The sequence below is a fragment of the Caenorhabditis briggsae genome (genome assembly GCF_000004555.2).
Source record: "Caenorhabditis briggsae complete genome, chrIII, whole genome shotgun sequence".
Lineage (NCBI taxonomy): Eukaryota > Metazoa > Nematoda > Chromadorea > Rhabditida > Rhabditidae > Caenorhabditis > Caenorhabditis briggsae.
The window spans coordinates 14,404,742-14,431,494 of NC_013490.2; the positions used below are offsets into that span (position 1 = coordinate 14,404,742).

A 26,753-nucleotide genomic window follows, 5' to 3' on the forward strand; every position below is an offset into this window, starting at 1 on the left:
AGGGGTATAGGATCAGTGTGGAGGGAAAGAAGAAATTGGTAAGAACTTTTCAAAATGCTCTAGTTTATAGTAGCGACGGCTATGGATCTGATGGTCTTGAACCCTCAAATTTTCTAGAAACTTTTTTTCCACTAAAAAATTTAATTTTTCAGGAAGAATTCGAAGCTAAATACGCAAAAGAGGCTCAACAAACCAACGATGAAATAAAAAAATCGGGATGTGGAGCTCCAAAAGTNNNCTTTCAGCTATCGATCACCCCGCCACCGAGTGTTATTCACCAGCCTAAAGATCCGAGTATCGCCGAAAAAAGCCTACGTGGAAGTCACCCACAAATGGCTACATATAACAGGTACATCGGAGCAAACGTGTATTTTTCCGATTTTCAAAATAAGTTTCAGAAAAGAGCGTCCAACCCCAGGATCCAGTCGTGTGTTTGTAGCTCGTGACATGGTTCTAGACATTACTAAAAAACAGTCGAAAATGCAACTTTCCGCATCACCATCTCCAGATTCTCCGAATTTTCCGATCGCCAAAAAAGTGAACTAAAATAATTTTTTCTTCCATCCCCCATATTTTCGTATGACTCCTTCCCTGATAATAAAAATTTATTTTCCTTTTAAAATTTGTCATAAATAATCTGACTTGTTTTTTTTCCACTTGACCTGGATTCGGATTTTCAGATTTTCGGATTCCTGTGTGCGTCAATCGAAGTTTGCAAATAGAAAAAATTGAATCATTTTCATTTGATCTGGGCCTGAGCCAACACTTGATCTGGATTTTAAATTACGACCCGAAAAAAATTTCAGATTTTCAGATTTTTTTAATTTCTTTGTGCGTCAACCGAGGTTTGCAAATAGAGAAAAAACAAACTTTTTTTTGTTTGATCTGGATTCCAATAAGCATTTGATCTGGAATTTGGATTACGACCCGAAAACAATTTCAGATTTTCGTCTCGTGCGTCAATGGCAGACTTAGAAGCACGGATTTTGAAAAAAAGAAGATTGAAAACGTTTTATTTTGATTTGATGTGTTTTTTGGATTTTCAGAGGATTTCAAAAAGATTTGCAACAATGATCTGGATACTTGCGATGAACTGAAACGCTGAAAATCTGAAAAAGAATTAAAATCTGAAATTTTACTTGCGACCAGGCCTTTGCCGGGCCTTCGCGGGATTTGCCATAGTATCTTTCAGAATCAATATTTTTAGCTCAACTCAATTTGATATGATAGAACTCTGCAAGTTCTACAAAATGATATTACCGTAAAACCTGTATTAGAAGGGCCCCTGAAATTGAAGGGCCCCTCTAATTGAAGTGCCCCCCTAGAGAGCTCACGAAAAATAGAAGTGCCCCCTCTATTTGAAGGGCCCCTCTATTTGAAGTACCCCCTCTAATTGAAGTGTCTCTTTGACTACTACTTCCTTTGATTTTCAGCCGTTTTTTTCTATTGTTTTGATTGAATTACTGTCTGATTTGAAAAAATACTGGCACCTGAAAATTTGAATGCCGTTGCTCTAATACAGATGTTTTTCTCGTTTGAGCAATTTTCGCAATCAAGCTCAGAGTTTTAGATTTAGAAAATTCTAGAAATTCTAGCAATCAAAATGTTATCAAGAAATCTGAATTTTGATCAGAAAATCCAACTAAATTCAAAGAAATTAATTTCGTTTGATATAATGGCGGATTCAAGGACGAGGCCTCACGAACGGCGCCCGAGAAATTTTAAGGTGCCAGTTTTTAAAAATTTAGCAATATTGGTGGTTTTGCTTTTTTACTGTAGAAATTGTAATGGATTTTTAGTAGAAAAACGAAATTTTCACTGAAAAATGATGTCCCTCCAATAGAAGATCCGTTTTCAGAGGACCCACGAAAAATACAACTGCCCCCTCTAATTGAAGGGCCCCTCTAATTGGAGTGCCCCCCTAGGGACCCCACGAAAAATAGAAGGGCCAAGTATTATATATTTGTAGAACTCGCAGAGTTCTATCTTATCTAAGTTAGTTGATCTGAAAATAATGTTTCAGAAAGAAACTATGGCGAGGCCTGCGAAGGGCCCGGCAAAAGCCCGGTCCGAAGTATGATCAGAAGGTCCTGGTTAGACTCTTCCTCTGTCCTATTATATTTTTCAAAATATCTGTGTTCACTCTAGATCCATTTGAAATGTTTTGAACTTCTTTTTTGTCGATTTTCCAATTTCAAGCTCATATAGTTTATTTTGTATTATCAATATAATTGCACAATTAATTAAGTAATCAAGCAAGAGCAAAATAAAAAGAAGCACTGAGAAATTGAGGGAGGAAAAGAGACACAAGACTGATAGAATACTTCGAAAATTTAGACAAAAATTGATTTCAAAATTTGTTTAATTTCATGAGGAGGAAAAATAGAGGACAGGAGCCCGTTGGGGTTTTCAACAAACTGGGTTCGAGGGTGAGGATGTGAAGAAAATAAATTATATTTTGCTACATATGAGAAAATTTTCGAAATGCTATTCCCAAAAGAATGGACACAGGATTTCAGGAATCTATATACAGTATACATTTTGAATTGGGTAGAAAAAAGGAAATAAAGCTCGGATGTATGGAATTTTTGTTTTGAGGGGGATTGCTAGATTGCAAAATTTCTTTCAAGAAGTTGTTTTATGGATTTGTGATGATTGTGCAGTTGATGAGAGCGTTGAGGAAGTTGGTGACTTCTACTGGGTTATCCAACTTAGCAGATTGAAGGAAACGCACAGATTCGGTCTGACAGTTTACCATTAAAAATTGCAAAAGTTCAAAATCTGGAGTCTCCGGATGTTTCCGAATTCAAAGGTTACTTTTACTCACCTGGCACTTGAGAAGCTTCTCCTGAAACATTGCATTATGCTCCCGTAGTGCTGCAGCTTGCTGCTTAAGCTTGCAGACAGTCTGTTGAAGTCCTTCCATCTGAGCAATCGACTCCAACCGTTCCTGACACATCATAGTCATCTGTGAATGGATGATACTGCACTGAGCATCAGCCACAGATGCTCTAGTCTTGTGTACGTGGCAATCAAAACACTCATGACGTGGACTGATTCTAGATGATGACGATGAAGACGATGGGGATGAGGTATCTATGATTGGAGAGGAAATCAGGGTCCGATCAGAGCTGAGTTGATGGAAAGCGCTGTGATCAGATTTAAAGGAGCATGTTGGGAATTGAGAAATGTAGACTTCTTTCTCCTCCTTTTTCGGAGAATCGGCAATGAACATTGGAACGGTTGCTGTAAAGAATTTCATAGAATACTGAAAATTTAGATTTCTCGAAACTCACTAGGAATCGGTTTTGGTAGTGCTGACAACCAAGATGGGGTCTCTGGAGGAGTCTGGAATGCAGATGGAGACTGGAGGGGAAGGGTGCCAATTGGAAGAGATGGAATAGTGGCATCCGGACTTTTAAGATTGAGTAATGGACTTCGGATGACTGAAATTAAAATTGTTAATCTAAAAGTCTTCTTTAGTGAAACGACGTACGTTGAAATGAATCCGAAATGCCGTGACAGCTTCTATTGATCACTGAATGTGGGATAACATCGAGGTTATTGTTATTGTTTCCTGATTGGAGGTGGATATGGAGAAGTGACTTGTCAGGAAAGGCCCAATTGCAGCAACGGCACATGTACATTCGGGAAATGTGATGTTGTTTGAACATGTGAGCACGGAGAGACTCGCTGCCTGGAAAATTATAAGTTTGGGAATGGGATATGTGTTCCTTGGTACTTTCAGATCCTGAGCCAACGCTACTAATCATTAGGTGATCTAGGCGCCTTTTAGTGGTGTTTGAAAAAAAGCGTTTTGTATTGCCACCTAGTAAGCTGAGCAAATCTTAGTTCAATTCTTCCCAATGTGGTGCTCTTTGATCTTCTGTCTATTGGTTTTTTTGTTTCCCCAAAAAAACACTCATCAATTTTCGTCTTCTTCCTATTACCCCATCATCCCCATTGCGCAACCTCATTTCTCGAAATCCCCGTAGAAGAAAAGTGAGAATTTTCTCCTTCTCCACGGCGCTTCTTCTTCTTCTTCACGCCGAAAAAAGATTCATTGTCTCCGGATGACCTCAATGCGCCACTGAAGTTGTTGTCTGCTGTCCGGAGAGGAAGCGGAGGGTGTGTGTGTGTTTGTGCGGAAGAAAGAAGAAGAAACAGTAGTGAAATTGAAGGAATCGAGATCAAGAGAATCGGTAAACAACCATCCCTTATTATTTATGCTTAATGAAACTTCTATGAACAGTGTGTGAACAACAACAACAACCTGAGAAACAGGAGGAACAGGTTTTATGGAGGAGAACGGTCTTAAAAATGGATCCCGAGAGATTTTAGATAGTGCAGAGGGGAAAGTACAGAAATCAACAGGCATTGGGAGTAGTGGGGAATTCAACTCGGGACCGTGGTAGTGGAGCTAATTACGACTAGGCTGTTCGGGCGCGGGCGCCAAAGCGTCATCCACACCTTTTTAAAATCCATGATAGTCTAATGGCTAGTGAGGTTGGCAATAGATCTGAAGGTACTAGGTTCAGTTCTTTACAAGTCCCAATCTCCTTTTGCAATTGTGTGTTCGCTTAGAAACTATCTTAAATTGGGAAGTTGAAAAGAATACGTGATTTTTCGAACTTTTTCAGATTCAACATTCTGATTCATGTCCCTCGGATTATCCCAAAGTTATATGCTTCTATTTCAGCTCATGATCTAGTGATCGTACAACCCTTTTTTTTTCTTTCCAGATCCTCCTCGTTTCCTTATCCTTCCAGCAGATCACTCTCATTCAGACACTCAGGGGATAATCACAATATGTTTTTCTTAAATCCCAAAAAAATCTGTTCCCAATAAGTCAGTCAACTTGAAAGATCACCCACAGAAAAGCCGGATTTTCTTGCATAACTCACTGGAAATGTCTTTGCGGCATACTGTACATTTGTAGCTTTTGAAATGGGCTTGCATACGATGACGAGAAAGGCTGGAGGAGTGGCAGAAGATTTTGGAGCAGATTGAGCAACGGAATTGACCTGAAAAATGATTTGAATTGGAATAAAGAGATTCATAGGATGCGCTAGACGATTCTAGACGATTTGAAAGAGTCCTAGGAGGAAAGTACCATTGCAAAAACATATTCAAAATGCTGCCAATAGCACAGTGGTCTAGTGGTTAGTAGCGTTGGCTACTAATCTAGAGGACCTGGGTTCGAATCTTTTCCCTTACTAATATCTTTTTAGATTTTTGCTTCTCCCCTCGAAGTGCCTAAAACTGCTCAAATCGCTCTCTAAACTCGCTTTCCATAGAAACTCACCTTTTAAATCGGGTCTTTTCAACTCTCCACTCTTTCCAGATCCTTGACTCTCATTTCCAGAGTGCATCTCATCTCCACTACCGTAACCCTCCTCTTCAGTGTTGGTTGGCGAGAGCACTTTGCTCTCGCTGGTGTCTTCGACTTTTATGCAGATTGTGTCAAGATGCATTCTTGAGGAATCTGAAAGAAAAAGAAGAATGAGGAAGTGGGAGGCAAGAAAAAAAGATGAAAGAAGAAGAAGCCACCAGAGCGATGTGTGAGCAGCAGGAGCAGCAGAAGCACGAACGCTGGGGGTTTAAGAAAAATGAAAAAAAGAGCAAAAAAAGAGAGCCATTATTATGACGAAACACTGAGCGGGATGGAATAGAAAAAACGATGCAGCGAAAAGTAATAAAAGTTTAGCCCTTTATGACGTGGCAAAGTTTTATAGGTTTGAAGGAATTCAAAGATCTAGAATTGTCTTCTGGTAGAAAAAATCTAGATCTCTGAGAAGAATTATTGGCATGTGTCTCAAGGGCTCTGAAAATCTGAAAATCTGAAAATACCGAAATCTTTTGGGGTGATATGACTGGATTATCCGATGGCAATATCTAGATCAGTGACGCCAGGATTGTTTTATTTTTGGAAATGAAATGGGACAGAATCCGCAGAAAAAGAATGTGTAAATCTTTAAGACAAAATCCAGATCATGGAGAAAGAGGAGAAAATATAGTGAATCATTTGAACGAGAAAAAAATTTTGAGCTGCAAAAGAAAAGTTTTTCGGAAAGAATGGATAATGGAAGATAAGATGGTGGGATGATTGGGAGATGAAGTTGAAAATGAGAAAAAAAAACAAAAATTTTGCTGAGCATGAAAGGAAGAGGCGGTGCTTAAACCAGTACAGGACTTGAACTTTGTCTTATCAGCTTATGGGAGTACATCTAGAGAATTGAAGGAAAGAAAGCACACTTTCAGAGGATACTCTGGGATTATGGTATGTTGAAAACATTCGGATAGCAGAAGCACAAAAGAAGATTTTCGGGGAGGAACCCCAGAACTTCAGATCGATAGCCAAACCATCAGACCATCCAGGATCGGGTCTACCGACGCAGCTAGAGAGGATAACGTCTTACCGGCAGCCATCCAAGGCATCCGAGCTCGGATGACTTAGTGGGTAGTAGTTTTTGGCTACAGATTTAAAGGTCCAGGTAGTACAAAAAGTGGTTTTTGACGATTTCCATAGGAACTCACATGGAATGAATCCATTGACCTACCGCTAATTATAATAAGCATGGCGCGGGGGTTAAGATGTTGCATCTCTTCTGACATCTGAACTATCCTCCCGCCTCCAATTTTCTACTGACAAGGTCATTTCTCTTAATGTTTTCTTCATCTTCTTCTCATTTCTTCCCGCTAATTATCCTCTTTTCTCTCCTCCTCCCCATCATCCTTTTCTCACAACACCGTCCGTTTTCTTGGCTAGGCCTCATGGCGATTTGCGGCAAAACGGAGCGGTGAAGAATAAGAAGAAGAAGAAGACGATGAAGAAAGTGTCAATAGGCAAAGACTAGGTCAAATCGGAAAATCGGAGAGTTAAAGAGTATGTTGAATTGAGAGAAGCATAGAGACTTGGGATGACGTAAGGATTTTGATTTCAGGGGGGTGCATAGGAAGGAAGGGCTGAGGAAGCTAAGTGTGAGATGAAGTGGAAAGAAAATTTTGGAAGGTTTTTTTTTAGCTTGAGGAAAGAGCAAAATTGTTCAAAAGTCAAACTTCAGAATAGACTGCTACAGTCTTCCAAACAGTTCCCACTTTCAAAATATACTGACTCTCAAAAAGTATTGAGCCGAGGACCTTCAAATACGTAGCCAACGCTACCATCTACAAAGCCGTTCATCCGTCGGCTCCATGGCGGCTCTAGAGCGTAAGCGGGAGTCCAAGTCCACTATGCCGCCACCTCGCTTATCACAGTAACCTAGAACGTCGAAGTGCTTGCGCCCGGATAGACTAGAGCTTGGTAGCGTTACCTGAAGATTCCAACGAAGCATTAATAGACTTTTAAGGGCGTGCCCTCACTATAAAATGCTTTTGGAGCGCCTAGAAACTCATTTTGAGCTATAAATGATTCTAATGGTGTGTTGTCCCATGGAAACTTTCTAAAACCTTAGAATTTGTTTCAACTCACCTCTCACTGAACACAATTGCATAATAAGAAGCAAAATGGAAGAGTGGAGCTCTTAGGGCGGATATGAATGGATATAGCCCCTCCCTTTCCTTCTCTCTTTATCCAAGACAACGGATGATCCTCGTTTCAATTGGTTTTGAGCCGTCCCAGAATCCCTGGGATTTGGTGAGCACATAAGGCGATGAACGACATGAGACTCCGCCTTTTTCATGTGTTATTTGGGGGTGGAGCCTAGCTGAGTACCTGCGTCAAAATTGCTAAGAATGAAAGGATTGGAGATGATCGTCGACTTTGAAGATATTTTGAACTTGGCGGTCTAGTGTGCTATGCAAAATTAGGTTTCTACTACGTCAATTGGGATTGTTTTTGCGACAAAAAAAATATGTGTCGAAAAAATCAACGTTTTTTTTCAGCCAAATCTTTACAGTATCTTTTTAGAATGGTTCGGATCGAAATAACGATTTGGCATAATATGTTCCAGAGCTTAGTCCCACCACAAACTGCTCATTGAGCATCGAAATTTTCTAGAACGTATTTTTAAATTTTTTTACCAACAAACGCGTCAGAGCTAGGCAACCGATTATGCATAAGTATCCAAATACTCACTAGTTTAATCTAGCCATCTACGTAACAGTAATCTCTGATTAGCAGGGGTCGAGGTCTAGCGGCTCTGGTAGCTTGGGAAGCGTTTTAGAGCTAAAGCAGGACACCTGCAGAATCACATTGAAGCTTCCAGAGCGTTTGGCCTAATGGTTAGAAATGGTTAACGTTAGTTAAGGATCTGATGCTCACAGTTTCGATGCCTTGATTTCGTTCTAAACCAGTTTTCATTCTAAATCTGAAAAAAGTCTCACTAAACAAGTTTTTCTAAAGTTTAACCTTAATCCAAGTCTAAATCACACCTTACTATCCAACAAGTATCTTTTGATCAAAAACCGCAAGGTTAGCCGGCCGTCCAAAACCACTGACCGATTAGAATCAAACCCGCGAAAAAAAACCGCCCATTATCTTTTTTTACTGCTAAACTAACGAGAGAACCGAGAGATTTGTTGCACTTTTCCGGTGACCTCTGAATTGGGAAACAAGACAAATTTTGGTTAGAGATAACAGTGTTCTCCAGTAGGTGAGAGAATAATAGAAAACGTGAGATGCGAAAAAAACGTGCCAAGAAACATAATTGCACATCCAAAGAATCGGACAAGGGCCTTGAGATTACTAGTCATCTATCTTACCTACTGAGCCACCCAGGCGCCTTAGGCTAAAGGGTGTACGGGCGGAGGGTCTCCAGGCCGACTTTTTAGACAGCACTAGATGATACAGGATGGTTTAGTGGTTAGTAGCAGTTACTATGAATCTGAAGATCTTGGCTCAATTCTTCTTAACTGTCAATAAAATACATTCTTAATTTATGTAATTTAATTTAATTTATTTATTTCAACGAAGGGGAGAAAACCGCTAACACGTGAAATGTCTATGAAACTAGGAGATATAACAGGAGCATACATTTGTATTAAATGGGATATGGATTCAGAGCCTCTTAAAAAGATACAACTGGCAGAAGAAGTAAAATTTAAGGTTCAGTCAAGAAAGTGAGATAATAAGCCAAGATGACGTGACCGCTCAAAGTACCTCTCCGGATGATCCTCTCCGCTCGGGAAGAGAGGCGTCGAAATGCGGAAATGGGGCCAACAGGTCAGCTTCTCGCGCAATCGTAGCCATCGCAATAGCCATGGGGTCGTTGAAAATAAACATAGAGCGAGACGACGAGACGAGGGAATAGAAAAGATCCGCCGATTCCGAGGATTGCGCAACTCTCGATTTAACCTAGTTGGAAGAAGAAGAGAGAATCCTAGACCGCCGCCGAAAAACGATTACGGCATGTGTCTAGAGAAGACGCAACCGATCCAAAGGAATAAAATTCTCGGGAATAAGAAGAAGATGAATGGCTAGGATGGATAGCAGAAGACCCGCGGAAAAGGGCGCTAGAGATGGTAACTGATGATAGCGGTTTTTGGAAAGCGGTGGAAATTTTAGGCAGAATTGACTAGTGTTAAGGGAAGTTTTGAAACTTGACACTTTCAGGTCCATACCGCGTAGCTGAGTTTGTAGCACTAATTTTAGAACTATACAGACTCGGTCATTTTTCCAGAAACCTGAAACTCAGTGGGGCTACATGAGGGTTCATATGTTTTTGTTTCCGAGAAAAAACTTTTTCCAGAAAATCCTAGGATAAACATCTTATACACACTCCGCAAGCTTTTACAGAAACTAATCAAGGTTATGAATCTCTAGCCGCAGAGGCTTAAAAAGCTCTTTCGAAATCTTTGATGCTCTTTTGGATTTCGAAGCGATCCTTTCTGACTTTGAAACTTTCGAAAATCCATGGCTTGGTGTTGGAGGTATTTAAAAATATAAAAATAAAGACACTGTTAGACTTGATGCACGCAAGGGACATATTGCAAAATATACTTTCTGCTTTCAGCAACTTCCACAAAAGACGTCATATATGCTAGGACTTCTGTCTGTAATTGTTAGTTTCCTATTCAAAAAGTTTCGAATCATTTCGCAAATTCTATGGAATTACTTTAAACACAATTAGAAGCAACTTTTTGGTAATAGCTTCCTGGAATCCTATGCCTCAAACCCTAGGGGTTGTACTCTTACCAAATTTAGTTCCGGGTCAAAACTATGAAGCCATGTATTGCTGCTTTGACTCATCGAGTCAATGCTAACAGGATATTGAGGATCTAGAGGATCGCCTAAACGTTTAATCCGCCTTCCTATGAGGTGATGGGTAAATTTATTGCTCATAGGTGTGCTCGGAAAAATCTTCGCTGGATTTATTTGGAAGCAAACTTCTGGGAGGCTTATCACTTATTACCAGTACTGTCAATTACTGATTTGTCTTTTTTTTAAAGACTTAATCGTAGTAGGAAATTTACGGAAATTATGTCTCTAGGTCAGTTTTTGACGATTAATGTATTTACAGGAAAATCGTGAAGCTTCACCACAAGCCGTAGATACCGTAAAACCTGAAGTAGGGGACCTCACTCTCTAAAATTTCAGCTTATTTTTCTTGGCTCCTACGCAAAATATCTAAAATGTGTCAATTGATAAAATATTTTTAATATCCTGATAAACAATTTATCAGTTGGCAACTTTTTTTAATCTTTGACAAGAATCGAAAAAAAATTGGCTCAATGTTAATATACTCTTACATGTGGTTCAGGCTAGATGATATCTCGAAAAGTAAAACTATGAACAACTCCTGAAACTGGCCGAGTATTGATAGGACTCTCAAATACCACCCATTAAGAAAATAATGTCAGAAGCTCCACCTTTTATCTCTCAACCTTTTACCCATGTCTTTCGATTCTCTGTAACCTCTTCAGCATCAGTTTGTGCCTCATACATACAAATTTTGTTAAAATTCAAATATAAAATAGAGATTAAAAATATTGTTGAAGTACAAAGTCGCTGAAAATTCTGAAAACATGTCCTTCGTTTGGATTGTGACGTTGATAACGGGCAGAGAACAAAACAAAAAGATGTTTGAAACTAGACCAATCAAAGGAACTGGGACCAGTTCTTTCGAGAATAAGGTCTAAAACGCCCATGAGCCACCCCTGAGCCGCCCTAGAAGAATCCGTGAAGCGGACTACGGCTATTGGATCATAAATAACTAGATTTAAACTCTAAATTTTTGATACGAACAAGCAGGCTAATGCAACTCTTGAAATGTTCTACAGGTTAAGCACAAAAATTTTGAGGGAAACCTTTCAAATTTTTTGTAGGTCTAATTTTGGGACAATGAAATTTTAAACGGCTTCGAATATCTTTTTTTCCCGGCAAAACGGCTCCAATGTCAAATTGTTAATCCCTTTGTGGATTCATTCTTGAGTTTTACATTGTTCAATTTATTTCAGCATGAAATTTGGGTCTGAAGCGTCTTCCAGTAGTTAAAAACCTGGAATTAATTTCAACTAAAACTGATCATTTAGAACATTTTAAGTTATAGAAAACCAATAAGAAAATAATCATCTTGGAGTGTTTCGGTTTTTTGGACAGGAGATTTTGAATCAGTTGAACAAAGCCTCAGGTTCCATATTGTATCTTATTCCAAATTATCCTTTTTAGGTTATTCGAGAAAATCATTTTTGCTTTTAATTAGCTTTATTGCATTTTTGAAACTTTGGTGGGGGGGGGGGGGTGGGTGTTTGGTATGAAAGAAGTGTTTTGGGGGATCATGGGGAGATATAGTAGGTGAGAGTGCACCTAGTAGTGGGGAATTGAAAGATGGGATTACAGTCTGGAAGAGGTTTCAAGAACTTCACAGACGATATTCCTGAGATGATGCAAAATTATTGATTCAGTGTACAATTTGGACAATGAAAATAAGAGATTATGCATTGCTGCTTGATGGCTGGTTAGCTGCTGGAACTTGAACATATCCAGAAGACTCATCGAAGTAGTTCGCATTCGGATCGTGTGGGACACCGAAGAACGCGGCGCACTCCTCGACGGTACACTTCTCCAATTTTTTAGCGATGACGAATCCCATGCAGTGCATGAAATCGATTGCCTCCAAGTAATTGGCCAATTCGAGGCATGGTCTGAGTTGGTCGAGTGACAGAGCATAGGCCTCCGGGAATCTCTCAGCTGGGTTGACGCTCGAAGCCTCTTCATGGGAGACACGTTTGTATTTGTCGAGATGGGCCAACAGAAACTCTCCGGCGTGTTTCGGGAAGTCTAACCCGGTAGGCTGATCCATTTTGAAGTCTTTTTCCTCCCAGTCGAAGTCCTGGAATTTCAGAAATTGTTAAAGAAGACTGGAATAGTTGAAAATTTCCAAATTTTTTATTCACGTGGTTTTAAAAAATTTCGAAAATCACACACCCGATCTCATGTGAGGAAAAGAGTTGGATAACCCAAACTTTTGCAAGTTGGGGTTTCTAGGTCACCAGCTTTTTGGCCTAGAAATTGACTAATATAACCCTGGTCGGTTTTCTAGGTCATTTTGACTTCGTGGCCTAACTTTCGCAAGTTAAGTTTTCTAGGTTATTATGTAGAAATGACCTAGAAATGGTCTGATATTCATCTAATTTGTTTTCTAGCTCATTTGAACGTAGTGGCCTAGAAAACCCAACTTGCAAAAGTTAGGCCACCATGATAAGGCCTAAAATGGCCTAAAATGTACTGAGCCCAGTTCAGTGGTTCGAACGAAAATTTCGAAATTCGTTCGAGCGAATTTTCGACAACTGTTCGAACGACACGGCATCGCGGTTTTGAACCTGAAAAACGCGCGCTTCGTCGCACACAAAAGTTGGCTGCGTGCCAGATTCGAAATTTCAAAACGTGTTTTGAAAAAAACGTGAAGTTAAGCGTTGTTGAGTCGCTACTCACCGAAAAGCCGCGACGCGATCGCACAACGCGTCCAAAATTGGCGCGCTTTCCAATTTTTAAATTTAGGTTCCCTTCCGCGAGGCCGTGGAACGAACATTCGAATTTTTTTCGAATTCACCCGTTTTTGAAAAATATCTTTCGAAAAACACATACTGCTGCTTGGTGAGACCAGTAGTGATTTTCGTTACTTTCGAACAGATTTTCGAAAGTTTTCGGAAAGTATCTTTCGAAAAAAATTCTGAATTGGGACATTTGCTTACACTGCACGAGATAGCTCTCTCGATCACTGGCAACTTCTTGATGACCTCCGCATCTGTGAGAGTGATTAGCTCATTGCTGTCTTTGAACTTGATCTTGATCTCACACGAAGGCATGGTTCTGGAATATTCTGTGGTGAAGATAAAGTATTACGAATGGGGAGACAACAAGAATATCGTTTTATCGGAAAAAGAACCTATCTAAAAATGCTAAAAATCAATTGCAACAACATGCGGAGAAAGGGGAGAAAAATGCCTAGCAATGTGGACGATGGGTAAGGCAAGCGCGCGTGGAGTGCCAAACGTTTCTGTTCTCTATCCTCCTACGTCTCTGTCTCTACTCTCGTCCATTATGTCTTCTCACTCTCGAATGACCCTAACTCTCAATCCCCACCTATGCCTTATCTACGAGGACCACGTCTACATTGGCTGTGTCGTTGTATGATGCGAGCCTACATTTATAATTGTAGAGATTATGGGTGACCAAGAGAGAACAGACAAGATTTAGAAGGGCAGACGAAGAAGACATGGTGCAAATGACTGTTGGTGCACAGAGAGAGAGAGAGAGATGGCAAATGGAGGAACAAGAACAGGGGTCAGCAGATGGTGCCCTCTCTTTATAATGAGATGCTCTAGATAGTGAGGCATAAGATGAAAGAAAGGTATACAGTACATGGCAAAGATCGATTGATATTAGATTTTTTTTTGACAATCAACTTTGATGGCCTTGACAGGTCCTTCTGAATTGCTCAATTGCGCTGAAGAGGAGTTTCAAAATAATAATTGTAGTTAGTAACTTTTAGAAAAATTGGAAAAGGACGGATCTGGAGATCCTCTGTTTTTTGAACAGTACTGTATGGTTCTGCCTTTCTCTCCATCTTGGTTCTACCAACCCTATACCTCATCGATATGACCATCACCCAATTAAAAAAAAACGTCTAGTGTAATTATGCAAATGCGCCCCACTGTGATGTGAACTCATTAATCTCCTCAACCGATCTTCCCCACCCCTACTATGCGAGATTCACAAAATTGTGGGGATGGTCCGTAGTCTATTAATTGAGTCTATCTTCCTAACATGTCTTCAGTCTCTCCCCACTCTATCGATTTTCGCATTTTCTGGGGAGGGGTATAGTACCGTACTCCTTGATCCTTAATTTGAATGTCTTCTACTCTAACGACTAATATTCAAGACTTATTGAGTACTATATCATTTAGTAGAACTAGTTCAATCCTACATTCCACACTTCAGTTTGGTCAAAAATGTTGAGTTTTAAGCGAGTTACAGTATCCGTCGAGCATTCGCTTGAATCAAACCATGGCAAGTATCAAAAGGATACTGTAACTTATTTCATGCTCAAAAATGTTATATCCCCCCGGCTCAGTAATCTCTGTTGGAACAGATAAAAGAGAATTTGGTACTTTCCAGTTGCAATTAGATATTCAAATTTCTCAAGAATTATTTTAGGTGAATTATGAAATTGTTAGGTGTATTAGTCCACGTTGCTTAACCTATTAGAGAAGTTTCTTCACTATAAAGTGTTCTAGCGTTACTGTACATTTTGATTTTCTCCAAAGATCCTGCTCATCTAATCCTAGTTGCTGACTCATACCAGATCTTCATTGGATCCTCCTCTTCTCTAACCCTCTCACTCTCTTCCTCCGTTCCCTGTATTTTCCGTCATTGCCTCCTCAAACCGTTCAAAACTGCCTCCTAGAACAAACAAACATGAAAACAGTGTGCTTTGCTTTTCCTCTCACCTATCTTTTTCATATTTTTCTTCTCTGTCAAAATAACTGACCGCCATTATTTTTTTTCAACAAGAAAAAATTGATAAGGAAGAAAAATTAATAGTGTTTCGCAACAATTTTTTGAGTGATTGAGTTGAGCAAAACAGATTCTAGAGGGCACTAACTTTTAAGCTGATTCATCTCCTTTCCTATGACAGATATGAAAAAGTTGATAACTGATGCAATGATTTTCATAGTATCAGAAGTATTTTGTCAGTTGAACACTTTTTGATATCTTTTACAAGAACCGAGTTAATCGGTTCAAAACTACGGCACTTCGTAAATTACAATATTGTTGCAGAAACGAATTACGATTCATTTTTCTTTTTTTCTCATGAATATTCAGATCGTTCTCTCCCTCTTTTTTTATTCGTTGGCTTTTCCTTTTCTCTGCTCTGTTTTATGCATTTTATCACCCACCGCTTTTCCGTTTCCCTTTCATCTTTTCTTGTAAAAATTTCTAATTCCTACCAAATTTTCAGCCAACCATCAGAAATGGCAGCTATTCTTGCTACACTTGAAGCCAAGATCAACGACTATCTCAAACCGAAAAACAAGGAGGACTGGAAGGAGAAGACGTTCACTCAGGCGGAAAAATTCTCTGGAATTCCGAGAGAAAGGGTTAGTATGTTTGTGGGGGGATTACTGTAGCTGTGTTGTCACTTCAACCCTAACTATCTCAGGTCTCAAAGAGATATCAAAAATTATAAACTATTAAGACTTTTGGTTTGAAATTTCACACATTTTATTAGTTCACAATTTTTTATAACTATCACACAAACCGAGATAATAGAGCACCTTTGCAGATTGTGTCCATGTCGATCCTCATGCTCTCCATCTACGTGCTCCTCGGCAACTTTTTGCCATTGTTCTCTCACATCATCTGCGTCTTCTGGCCAGTCAAGGAGAGCTTCAAGGTAGAGAAATGAGAGATTTTGATTTCTTGTAAATCAAGTTTTCCAGATTCTCCGCCAGCAAAAGGCTCCAACGGACAACATTCTTCTCTACTGGATCCTCTACGCCATCGTCTCACTTTTTGACTTCTCGGCACTTCCCGGTGTTCCATTCTACTACTTCGCCAAAACCGGACTCTTCTTGTCTATTACAACCAACGGAATGTATAAACTGAAAGAATGGTCTGAGCCAGCCCTTCGTTTCACTGAATCCTGGGTTCTGGTGACACCACAGCCGGATGTGGTCGTTGGAAATCAATAATCGATTGGATAACTAATTCTAAAGTTCTAGACAATTCAGTTTGCTTTAAAATTGTGACTTATACCGCCCCCAAATTCCTCACCTTCCCCTCCCATTTTCCATTGGTTTCTTTTACGGGATCCCTTTCCTTTTTAAAACATCAATTTTCTCTTCCCTCAAGAATTTGCAATATTTATGTGCAAATCTAAACTATCTTTTCCAACATTTGAAAAATAATAAATTGTTTGATTGGGCTTCATCTTTTTCTGCAATTTGTCGTAATATTGATTACAGTAGTGAAGCGGCGCGAATTCAAAATTTACCAGTGGATCTTGACAATGCTATTGTCAATTCAAAAAAATTGCACCGGTGAACACACAAACAAACAAGTAAACAAGGGGGCGGAGCGATCCGCCCCTTTTCGCAAAGGCGCCGCGCAGTTTTTCGACGGTATTTTAGCGATGCCGTTTTTTGGTAATGTTTCATCGAATTTCTTCCGAATTGAAGGAAATTCGTCGATTTTGTGAAGGATAACTTTATTTTAATAAAAACTCAGAAACACAATTGGGAAACACTATTCTTTGATTCAGGGTGAAAATGAAAAGAGCAAGACCATGTGACGTATCGAATCCTGCAATGATGAGAATAAGAAGTAGAAAAGCTTCGAGATCACATAAAACATAAATTATCAGTGCAAAGTTTCCTGAAAACCTGAAAAACTCGATCGGAGAAGTATTTAGAGTAATTTGTCGACTAACCGCAGATTATTCAACACTTCTTCATAGTTGTGATACCAGAAGGCGATTTTTCTTATCAGATGATGGATGAATTAGAAAAAAATCGACGAATTTCCTTCAATTAGGAATAAATTCGATGAAACATTACCAAAAAACGGCATCGCTAAAATACCGTCGAAAACTGCGCGGCGCCTTTGCGAAAAGGGGCGGATCGCTCCGCCCCCTTGTTTACTTGTTTGTTTGTGTGTTCACCGGTGCGATCTTTTTGAATTGACAATAGATTTCCAGCGCGATTTTTGCAGTAAATTTTCAACCTAATTGATTCTCTAAAAATGTCGGACTCCCAGCCAAAAGAGAAGATGTCACATAAGCAAAATAAGGTGAGCTCTAAATTTTTAAAGTCATTAGCGATAAAATGGTCGGTTTTTCAGGACAACAATATTCTGAATCACGCTCTCGAAGGTGGAGCTGTCGGCGCCACAAAAAATGCCATTCATTATGCCGTAAAAGTTGGTGGCCGACGTACCAACGTTGTCAATGTTTTTGATAAGACCGTCAAGTCAGCTCGCGGGAATCCAAAGTGGTTTGCGAGAGTCGACGCCCCACACGGAAAGGTTCCATTTCATCATATTAATGTGAATAAGGCAATCACTGGAGTCAAAGACCCACACATTAAAATTTCCGGAGCCTCTGCGCAAGCTGCTGGAGCTGCTGGTCATGTTCTTAATGTAATTAACAAAGTCGCTCCAGTGGTTATGGTCGCTTCTGTGGCTTATGATGCCTATCAAATCGGCTGTGAAGTCAAAAAAGACATCGAGAACCATTCAAGCCGTAACACAATTGAAAAAACGGTATCGACTTTGGTAGCGACTGCTGCAGGATTTGCTGGATGTGGAGCAGGTTAGAATTTGTCTTTTTTTCAAAAAATCACAGAAGCTTTTTTTTCCAGGTGCCGCCATCGGAACAGCAATCTTCCCTGGTGTTGGAACTCTTGTTGGTGGATTGATCGGCGGAATCTTCGGAGGAGTTGGAGGCGGAGTCGGCGGACAAGTGGCGTCAGAAGTCGTTCTGGAGGCCATCACTACGATATTGATGACTGTTGGTGCAAAAAGTGCGGCCAATACTTCCAGCACCGCCGCTATCAAGAGGGACCGAGCCAGGAATATTGTCATTCTTGTCGTTAATTGTTATTTTGTTATACTTGTTAACTTTTTATCAATAAAAATATTGTTTTTACTTGAAAAATGATAAATCGAAAAAGGGTTGAAGAACCATCTAATTTCAAACTCGCGCCGAAAAGTGACATGCAGTGGGGCGCGCTTGCATTCCTGTTAATTTTTTGAGATTTTATTTTTCAGCCTTTTCTCGCTTCTCTCCCGCTCAAATTCCACCTTATTATTCTCATTTTTACACTAAGCAATTTCAGAAAACATGGGAAAACGAAAAACGAAACAAGAGGACTCCGGAGACGAATATGACGCGAATGAGTTGATGATTATTCCAGGTAGCAAGAAAAATCTAGTAAAAGTGCACAAAGTATGCAATTTTATAGGTGAAAAACGGAAGAAAATCGAAAAAAGTGGCGAGAAGTCGGCTACCGGTGGGAAAAAGAATCGAAACTTCACAAAAGAAAAGGAGGAGGCCAAGTTGACGAAGCAGGCGAAACGAAAATTGGCTGCAGTGCAAGCTAGGAAAGCTTTGAAGCAAACTGTATGTTTCAAGGGGTGAAAAACATGAGATTTTGTATATTTTTATCAGAATTCACAATTTTCAACCCTGAAATGATATTTTTCGAGTTTTCAATATTTTTCAGCAAGAAGAATTATTCGCTGGACTTGCCGAAGTTCAATTGGACCCTTCAAAAATGAATCAGCTTACTTCTAGTACCAAAATCTCGCAGAAAGAAGAAAAGTATGGTTTTTTTTTCTCTAATCTTTATTTTTCAGTTGATTTTTTGCAAGAAAAGACATTTTCACCTGAATTCTATAAAAAATCTCATTCTCAGGACTCCAAATTTTCCCGAAAAGCTGAAAGTGTTTTCTGGAAAAAAGAAGTCCGATGAGAAACGCGTTCAGCAGGACTACTATCCAACCGACGATGAGCAATCCACGTCATCTGAGGAGGAAGAACAAGAAGAAGACGTTCCTGAAGTTGTTCAAGAAATCAAAATCGAACCGATTGACGTGGATGATGTTGACGTGGAAGAAGTGAAAGTTCCGGAAAATTCTGGAAATTCAGAGGATTTCGTGGTGAAACGAGAGGATGATAAAGAATCCGACGATGAGGATATTTTGGCGGTAAGAAATTGGAAAATGCGGATTTAAAGCTTAGAAATCACAAATTTGGAAAAAAAGTTTTTTTAGTTTTTTCCAACAATAAATTCCCTTGAAAAACCTCAAAAATCTAATTTCAGCTCCCCACGACCACTGTGATCAATCGAAAGAAATTTCTCGTTGAACGAAGCGAAGAAATTCAAAAATCCAGAGCGGAATTGCCGATTTTTGCCGAAGAGATGCGTATCGTAGAGGCGATCAATGAGAATTTGGTGAGAAATTTTCCAGAGAGGAATTTATGAAGAAAAAAATGGATTTGAAGGATTTTTTGAGTTTCAGATTTTCGAAAACCTTGAATTTTAAAATTTTCAGATTCCTGGATCTCTAGATTCTCTAATCCTGAATTTTCAATGTTCCAGGTTACGGTAATCTGCGGAGAGACTGGTTCCGGAAAAACGACTCAAATTCCACAGTTTCTCTATGAAGCTGGATATGCATCAGAAGGAGAATTGATTGGCATCACTGAGCCACGACGTGTGGCGGCGATTGCAATGGCTCAGCGAGTCGGCGTGGAATTGGGAAAACCAGAAAATGTATCGTATCAAATTCGATATGAAGGAACACGATCCAAAGAGACCAATATTCTTTTTATGACTGATGGAGTGTTGATGAAGGAGATGGAACAGGATGTTATGTTGAAAAAGTGAGCTGGAGTGTTCAAAAATCGCTTTTTAAAATGACTTAAAACGATCCAAACAGTCGAAAATCGATCTGAAAAGATTCAAATCCCGTAAAACTTGTATTTGAAGAGCCGGGAATTTTATTGTTCCTATGCTTCCTTTGAAGAATAATCTCTCAAAAATTCCTGAAGCGGCCAAAATGAAAAATATAGTTTCAAAGACTATTTAAAATTCTCAAATTCGCAGATACTCGGTTATTTTAATCGACGAGGCTCACGAACGCTCAATGTACAGTGATGTGTTGATTGGAATGCTCTCGAGAATCGTACCACTTCGTGCCAATACTCCACGTCCATTGCGTCTGGTTATCATGTCCGCTACACTCAGATTGGACGATTTTACACATAAAAAGTGAGAGAAATTGTTTGAAATGATTTTCAGACCAACCATGGCTCATTTTTCAGACTCTTCCCTCTTCTAACCCCAAAAGTGATCAAAGTGGATGCTCGTCAATTCCCTGTATCCATTCATTTCGAGAAACGAACTCCTGACGACTACATCTCCTCGGCATTCCGAAAAACGTGTCGAATCCACGAAACTCTTCCTCCAGGAGCCATTTTGATCTTCGTCACCGGTCAAAACGAGGTTCGACAGCTAATGACAAAACTCAAAAAGCGATATGCAGTGATTTATGAAATGGATAAGAATGGAGAGGTTTTGGTGAAAGGAACCAAGGAATGGAAGGAGAAGAAGGCGGAGGCAGCAAAGAATATCAAGTTGGAGGATTTTAAAGGTGAGATTTTCTTTAGAAGTCCCTTCAAAAAAGAGGTTTTCAGAAGAAACGCCAGAAAACGATCTGCGTGAAGACGAAGATAATGTGCTAGATGGAGATGATATGAACGAGAGAGGAGCTGCTGAGGCGTTCGATGATTATGAGGAGTTTGAGAATGGCGATGGGGATTTGGAGAATGGCAGAGTTGAGGTAATAATTGAAGTTTAAAATTTAGAAGTATCTGAAACGAGATACCGTAAAACCTGTAATAAAAGGGCCCCTCACTGTTCACTTTGCGCCAATTTATCTCGGTTCTTGTTGAAAATATAAGGAAACTGTCAACTGATAAATTTTTTATCATACAATCAGAAGTGTTTTATCAGTTGACACATTTTTGATATCTTGTAAAGGTATTGAAATAATTGAGCTCAAACATGACAGTGTAGGCACGCATCTATTACAGGTTTTATGCAAATATATTCTAAAAGATGCATTCTCTATTTTTCCAGAACCTCGTCGGACCACCACCAGCCGATTGTGAACCTCTCTACTGTCTTCCACTTTACTCTCTCCTCTCCATGGGAAAACAACGACGAGTTTTCGATGAAACGCCAGCTGGAATGCGTCTTTGTGTCATTTCTACAAATGTCGCTGAGACCTCCCTGACTATCCCAGGCGTCAAATACGTCATCGACGGTGGCTTCGAGAAGCGTCGTCTCTACGATTCTATCACTGGAGTCTCTCGATTCGCCGTCTGCCGAATCTCTCAAGCATCAGCCGATCAACGAGCGGGCCGTGCTGGAAGAATCTCAGCTGGCCATGCTTATCGTCTCTACTCGTCGGCTGTTTATCAGGATTTTGTAAAATTCGCAGATCCAGAGATTCTATCAAAGCCTGCAGATCAGCTAGTGCTCCATTTGAAAACAATGAATATCGTGAAAGTTGTCAATTTTCCATTCCCATCTGCTCCAGATGAGCAAATGCTTGAAGCGGCTGAAAAGCGGCTAATTCGTCTTGGAGCCCTCTCGGAAAATACTACAACCAATGGGAGTACTGTAGCTCGAATTACGAAGTTGGGAAAAACGCTGGCAGTTTTTCCATTGGCACCGTCCTATGCTAAATTCATCGCAATGGCCGATCAACACGATTTGATGAGTCATGCGATTTTGTTGATTTCGATGCTTTCCGGTGGGGTTTTTTAATCTTCTTAAATGTATTTCAAATCTAAAACTGCTTTATTCTCAGTCCGCGAACCGTTGATCCCAGTCTCATCACTACGTGGATCGACTCCAGAAGAAACCAAGGAATTAATGAAGACCGTACTAAAAGAGAGAAGAAAATGGTGCTCACAGACAGGAGCTCGTCGATTGGGCGATCTAAAAGTTCTGGTGCACGCGGCTACGGTAGCTGAACAGGTTAAGGTGAGCAATCTAAAATTGTGGACAGCTTGACAAATCGACACACAGAGAAACTCGCAAAAAATCTAGTATTACGAAATTTCCCACAACATTGTGCCTAACAAAAATTCCATCCATTTTTGCAGTATAACGCTCGAGAATGTGAAAAAGTCGGTCTACGAGTGAAGGCGCTCGTCGAGGCGCGAAAACTCCGTCAACAGCTCACGAACATTGTAAATGCGTCGTGTAAAAAGGATCAAGTCGCTGTGTTGGACGCCGATCTTCCACCACCAACAGATCAGCAGGCACAGTTGTTGAGGTGAGTTTTGACTGATAAGAAGAGCCCGAAACATCTCAAAGCTATAATTGTCTTTTGATGACCCGACAATGTTTCAATTATATTTTTTATTACTAAGAATATCTAAAACTGGTTCAAAACTGCTAAAAACATGCTCTGGATTATCTCCAAGTCACTCTAAACAAATTCAAAAAGTACTATGTTCAAATTTTCAGACAAATGGTCGTCGCCAGCTTCTCGGATCGTCTCGCTCGTCGTGTCGATCGTTCTGTTGGCCCGGAGGAAGTACAGAAGGGCGCCTACGAGACGACACTCATCACAGAGCATGTATTCATTGATCCATGCTCCGTTCTGTTCACCGAAGAGCCAGAATTTGTGATTTATCAGGAATTGGTTCAGGTGAGTTTAAAACAATTTATCTCAAAAACCGAAATAATTTCAGGTGAACGAAAAGAAGCTGATGACATCGGTGTGCGCTGTGGACAAGGAATGGATCAGTCGTCTTGCAGAATCTTGGTGTCGATTTGGAGAGCAAGACAAAAATCAGGAGCCAATTTATGATTCTGTTAAGGACGCCGTTGTGAAAACGGTAAAAGTGGCCTTTGGACCGTTGGGCTGGGAACTGCCCAACGAGAATCGTCCCGTGCCCCATGATATCATGAAGTACCGATATTTTGCGGTATTCCTTCTGGACGGACAGGTTTTTGAGAAATTGAAAGACTTTAACCAAAACTCTTGGCTCCGCCCTCCACGATGGTCAAATCATGGGCGAAATTGCAGAAACGAACAGAAGCATTGTTGAATAAGTTGATTGATAAGGAGGTGAGCATTTCATTGTGTCGAAAATGTTTCAAAAAAAAATCCAGGTCACCACACGTGCGTCGCTGAAGGAGCAATGGCTGAAAAATGAGAATTGGCTGCTGGAAGAGTATTTGGAATGGGTTCCAGAATCCATTCATCAGACAGTTACAATGATGTGGCCACCATTGGAAGAACATGAGAAAACGCATAAAATGGGAAGAAATAAGAAATATTAGGAGATGTTTTTGCTTCCCTATATTTTGTTTCTTTTAAATTGTTGACTTTAGCTCATTTATACACCTAAATTGTTGTCTTTTTGTTGTTATTTCTCTTGTTTTTTTTTTACTTATAATCTTTGAAAAATGAATTTTTTTTGAGTTCATGTGTTAAAACTTTGCTTTTATATTGGTTTTCACCATTGGCTTTCTTATAATTTTCATTTGGAATTCAGTTACTTTAGCTATTTTCAGCCCAAGATGCGTCTAATCGAAATCTGTGCTCTCCCCGATGATAATGATCTCTCGTTATGGGAAGCCAGCGTCGATACAGTAACCCATCAAATATCTCTGAAATTGGCACGAAAAGAAGGCGGACTCATGGACATCTTCAACCCCGTCGTCGCGTCGTTGCCTCGGAAATCTGACGTCTTCAGGTTTTCAGCGATTGAATCGAAGGATTCGTTGAAGATTGCTCATCAGAATCTATTGACGAACTTGTTGAAAATAATGCCGATTTTGATGGAAAACGGATGGAAAAAGAGTCCGGATTATCAGAAATTCGCTTTGATTGATTCATTTTCGTTGATTGGAGAGGCTGAAGAAGCGAAGGAAATCTTCAAAAAGGCGTTGGACACAAGAACCATTACTGAAGATGATATTGATTATTATTTTGTGGCTTTTGATAAGGTGATTTGCTGTTTTTGAAATCCGAATTTGAATTTTCACCAGCTACGTAGACATGTGATCTAGTTCCTTATCAGTGATAAGCTATAACAATCTGGATATGATCCTGCCAAATTATCCAGGATCAGTTTATGCTGAGCAATCCATGCAGAATTAATCTTCATCTGGTTCAGACGAATCGAATGGATAAAGCCTCTGTTCAGATGAAGCATTGGGATTGCTCAGCATGAATTGATAAACCTGGAAAATATGACAAGATCATATCCAGATTGTTATAGCTTATCATCGATAAAGAGCTATAACACTTGTCTACGTAACTGATTAAAATTCAGGGGTTCTTGAATGAGAATTTGCAGATTATATCAGTTTAAAAGTTAGAAAAATCCATAAAGAAATCAGCTATATTTTTAGAAATTCAAACGTCTTCTCAACTATGGAAAACCGCAATTCGAACTGTCGGATTCTGATTCTCCAGGTCGTCCAAAATACGTGAATCTATGTATTGAAGTGCTTGTGGCAATCGGAGCAGCGGTGAAAAATGCTCGAAAAATCACCGAATTTCTGGAAAAGAACAGTCAACTGAAAGTCTCCAAAATCTGGATGACTCGAATTCCGGAGATTTTCGAAAAAGTCACCAATTCGTATGACTATCCAACAATGTTCGATCTGGCAATGGCACTGGATGGATTCCCATTGAGGTTGGCGCTTTTGAACTGGCGGGAATTCGAAAATAAGCATACTTGCGAATCGTGACTTTGCCGGGCCTTCGCGGGCCTTGCAATAGTTTCTTCTGGTATCAATATTTTTAGACCAACTAAGTCAGATATGATAGAACTCGACGAGTACTAAAAAATGATATTATTTGGAAAAGTGTATCTTGTCTAGGAACAAAGTTACAAGTCATAAAGTGGCTCGGCCTTTTGGCGCCGGGCCGGTCTTCTTTTTTTTGTCTGTAACTTTGTTCATAGACAAGACACAATCCTCCAAATAGGATCATTAGGCAGTCTAAAAATATAGATTCTAAAAGAAACTATGGCAAGGCCCGCGAAGGCCCGGCAACGTCGCAAGCATGAGAAGGAGTTTAAATCTTGAAATATCCTGTTTCCAGAAAAGTATTCATGGCCCGGCGATTTGCGCTTCAATCAATGATTGAAGTGTTTGTGGAAATGGCACCGACTACAAAGTACAAAGTTAGAGAAAGAGTCAGACAGGAATTGGAAAAAGCATCGAGGTGAGATTTTTCGTTAAAAAAACCATTCAACTTTCTAAAGATTCTGGGTAAAGGGACCTAATTTCAACAAAAACGAAACTGAAAATTAATAATTCTCACTTGGAATATATTTTTTACAGATTCGTCGGTTACGCTGCCGAACTGGGTCACACTGAAGTGCTCACCGAATTCTCTCCAAAACTCATCTCAACGTCAATCGAAGATTCCAGAAGACGTCTGGAAGTGGAAACAATCGAACGTCTCCGAAAGTGTGGATATTTGGAAAATTTGGGAAATCCATTAGACGATCTTGTCAAAGCTCAAATCGCATCGATTCGAGAGATCTTGCCGCATTTTTCGTCGGAAATCGTTCATGTGAGGGATCTAAGATGGCCATTATCATTATCAATGATATTTTTCAGCTCGCCCTCCGTCACTTCTCCTACGACTCGGAAGCCACTCTTGGAAGGCTTCTATCCCGTGAGGATCTTCCAATTGAACTGATCCGTTTGGAAAATGTGGAACTAAAATCTGGAGTCGGATCTGGAGAATGGCCACCATTGGATTTTACGGCATCTGATGAAATTGAGAAATCAGTGAGATTAGAGAAGAAGAAGAGAGATGAGGAGATGAGAAAAACGCAGGAAAAGAAGCAGTCGATGAGCCTCTTCTCACTGGCTCCAATTCTCTCCGATCGTCCTCCATCGCCACCAATCGATCAACAAGCCGAACTTCGTGCTCGTGCTCTTGCCTACCGTACCTCGGTTCTCACGAAACTGGAAAAGCTCAAAAATTCCTCGAGAAACGCTGAAAATTCCAGTGAAAAAATCGCGGTTGATGCTGAAAATTTGGTGCCATTGGCCACTTCGAAAAAGTATTCAGCACTGAATTCGTTGAAAATTTCTGAAGCGGATCGAGTTGCAATTCGACCGACATATGATAAATACCGATATGAAACGATGGGGTCAGATGAAGAAAGGGGCGGAGTCTATGATGATGAATATGATGATGAGTATGATCGAAGAGAATTCAATGTGGAAAGATTGAAGTAAGTTTTGGGAGAAAAAAAAAGACGAGTTTTTCTAACTTTTTCAATATTTAGCCAAGAACTGGAAACGTCATCAGAAGAGGAAGACAGCGCCGGACCCCAATCCTTTTCCCTTCCAGGAGGTCCTCCACCCGGACTCTCAAATCCACGTGGCGGATCTTCTGGAGGCTATCGGGGGAGCCGTGGTGGTCAGAATCGTGGATCTGGTGGACGTGGAGGTGTGTCACGGGGCGGTGGTAGTTCTGATGGCTATACGGGTGGTCGGGATCGTCAGATGAAAGAACGACATAAGGCGGATCAGAAGCAACGTGGAGCGGATCGAAAGAAAAGGGGCGGAGCTTATTTATAAACTTCTTCGGTTTTCCATACTTGTAATCCGGGCCTTCGCGGGCCCTGGCATAGTTTCTCTCNAGATGCAATATTTTTGGACCACATATGTTTGATGTGATAGAACTCGACGAGTTCTACAAAATGCAACTATTTGGAAAACTATCTCTCGTCTACGACCAAAGTTCCAGG

At 40.1% G+C, this 26,753-nt stretch overlaps 8 protein-coding genes across 8 annotated transcripts in view; 6 read left to right on the forward strand and 2 right to left on the reverse strand.

Moving 5' to 3' along the window:
* Nucleotides 1-546, forward strand: part of CBG15327 — a gene marked incomplete at both ends in the record, with an annotated part of 1,666 nt that extends 1,120 nt beyond the window's left edge. Inside the window, 2 exons of the mRNA XM_045244688.1 lie at nucleotides 153-349; nucleotides 399-546. Of these exons, the coding sequence (XP_045095691.1) occupies nucleotides 153-349; nucleotides 399-546 (345 nt within the window). The remainder of the gene's footprint in view (nucleotides 1-152; nucleotides 350-398) is intronic.
* A 2,092-nt stretch (nucleotides 547-2,638) lies between these two features.
* On the reverse strand, nucleotides 2,639-5,474 carry CBG15328 (the record flags this gene model as incomplete). Its single annotated transcript, XM_002643103.1, has 6 exons — nucleotides 2,639-2,743; nucleotides 2,828-3,246; nucleotides 3,297-3,446; nucleotides 3,497-3,697; nucleotides 4,905-5,024; nucleotides 5,306-5,474. 6 exons carry the CDS (start codon nucleotides 5,472-5,474, stop codon nucleotides 2,639-2,641), a joined length of 1,164 nt encoding a protein of 387 aa, XP_002643149.1.
* A 458-nt stretch (nucleotides 5,475-5,932) lies between these two features.
* CBG26110 lies at nucleotides 5,933-6,017 on the forward strand (the record flags this gene model as incomplete). Its single annotated transcript, XM_045244689.1, is given in 2 exon segments — nucleotides 5,933-5,966; nucleotides 5,980-6,017. 2 exon segments carry the CDS (start codon nucleotides 5,933-5,935, stop codon nucleotides 6,015-6,017), a joined length of 72 nt encoding a protein of 23 aa, XP_045099653.1.
* A 5,856-nt stretch (nucleotides 6,018-11,873) lies between these two features.
* CBG15330 lies at nucleotides 11,874-13,248 on the reverse strand (the record flags this gene model as incomplete). The annotated part of the gene is made up of 2 exons (XM_002643104.1): nucleotides 11,874-12,272; nucleotides 13,135-13,248. 2 exons carry the CDS (start codon nucleotides 13,246-13,248, stop codon nucleotides 11,874-11,876), a joined length of 513 nt encoding a protein of 170 aa, XP_002643150.1.
* A 2,169-nt stretch (nucleotides 13,249-15,417) lies between these two features.
* On the forward strand, nucleotides 15,418-16,137 carry CBG15331 (the record flags this gene model as incomplete). Its single annotated transcript, XM_002643105.1, has 3 exons — nucleotides 15,418-15,543; nucleotides 15,729-15,839; nucleotides 15,886-16,137. 3 exons carry the CDS (start codon nucleotides 15,418-15,420, stop codon nucleotides 16,135-16,137), a joined length of 489 nt encoding a protein of 162 aa, XP_002643151.1.
* Nucleotides 16,138-17,185: 1,048 nt separating this feature from the next.
* Nucleotides 17,186-18,101, forward strand: CBG15332 (the record flags this gene model as incomplete). The annotated part of the gene is made up of 3 exons (XM_002643106.2): nucleotides 17,186-17,233; nucleotides 17,285-17,753; nucleotides 17,803-18,101. 3 exons carry the CDS (start codon nucleotides 17,186-17,188, stop codon nucleotides 18,099-18,101), a joined length of 816 nt encoding a protein of 271 aa, XP_002643152.2.
* Nucleotides 18,102-18,284: 183 nt separating this feature from the next.
* On the forward strand, nucleotides 18,285-23,310 carry Cbr-rha-2 (the record flags this gene model as incomplete). Its single annotated transcript, XM_045244691.1, is given in 15 exon segments — nucleotides 18,285-18,563; nucleotides 18,667-18,888; nucleotides 18,905-19,150; nucleotides 19,267-19,398; nucleotides 19,546-19,829; nucleotides 20,053-20,217; nucleotides 20,271-20,599; nucleotides 20,616-20,788; nucleotides 21,088-21,766; nucleotides 21,824-21,999; nucleotides 22,122-22,294; nucleotides 22,489-22,672; nucleotides 22,716-22,973; nucleotides 23,054-23,095; nucleotides 23,140-23,310. 15 exon segments carry the CDS (start codon nucleotides 18,285-18,287, stop codon nucleotides 23,308-23,310), a joined length of 3,513 nt encoding a protein of 1,170 aa, XP_045095692.1.
* Nucleotides 23,311-23,550: 240 nt separating this feature from the next.
* Nucleotides 23,551-26,583, forward strand: CBG15334 (the record flags this gene model as incomplete). Its single annotated transcript, XM_045244692.1, has 6 exons — nucleotides 23,551-23,979; nucleotides 24,388-24,674; nucleotides 25,085-25,207; nucleotides 25,327-25,561; nucleotides 25,609-26,234; nucleotides 26,289-26,583. The coding sequence occupies 6 exons, from the start codon at nucleotides 23,551-23,553 to the stop codon at nucleotides 26,581-26,583; spliced, it is 1,995 nt and encodes a 664-aa protein (XP_045095693.1).
* Nucleotides 26,584-26,753: the final 170 nt, after the last annotated feature.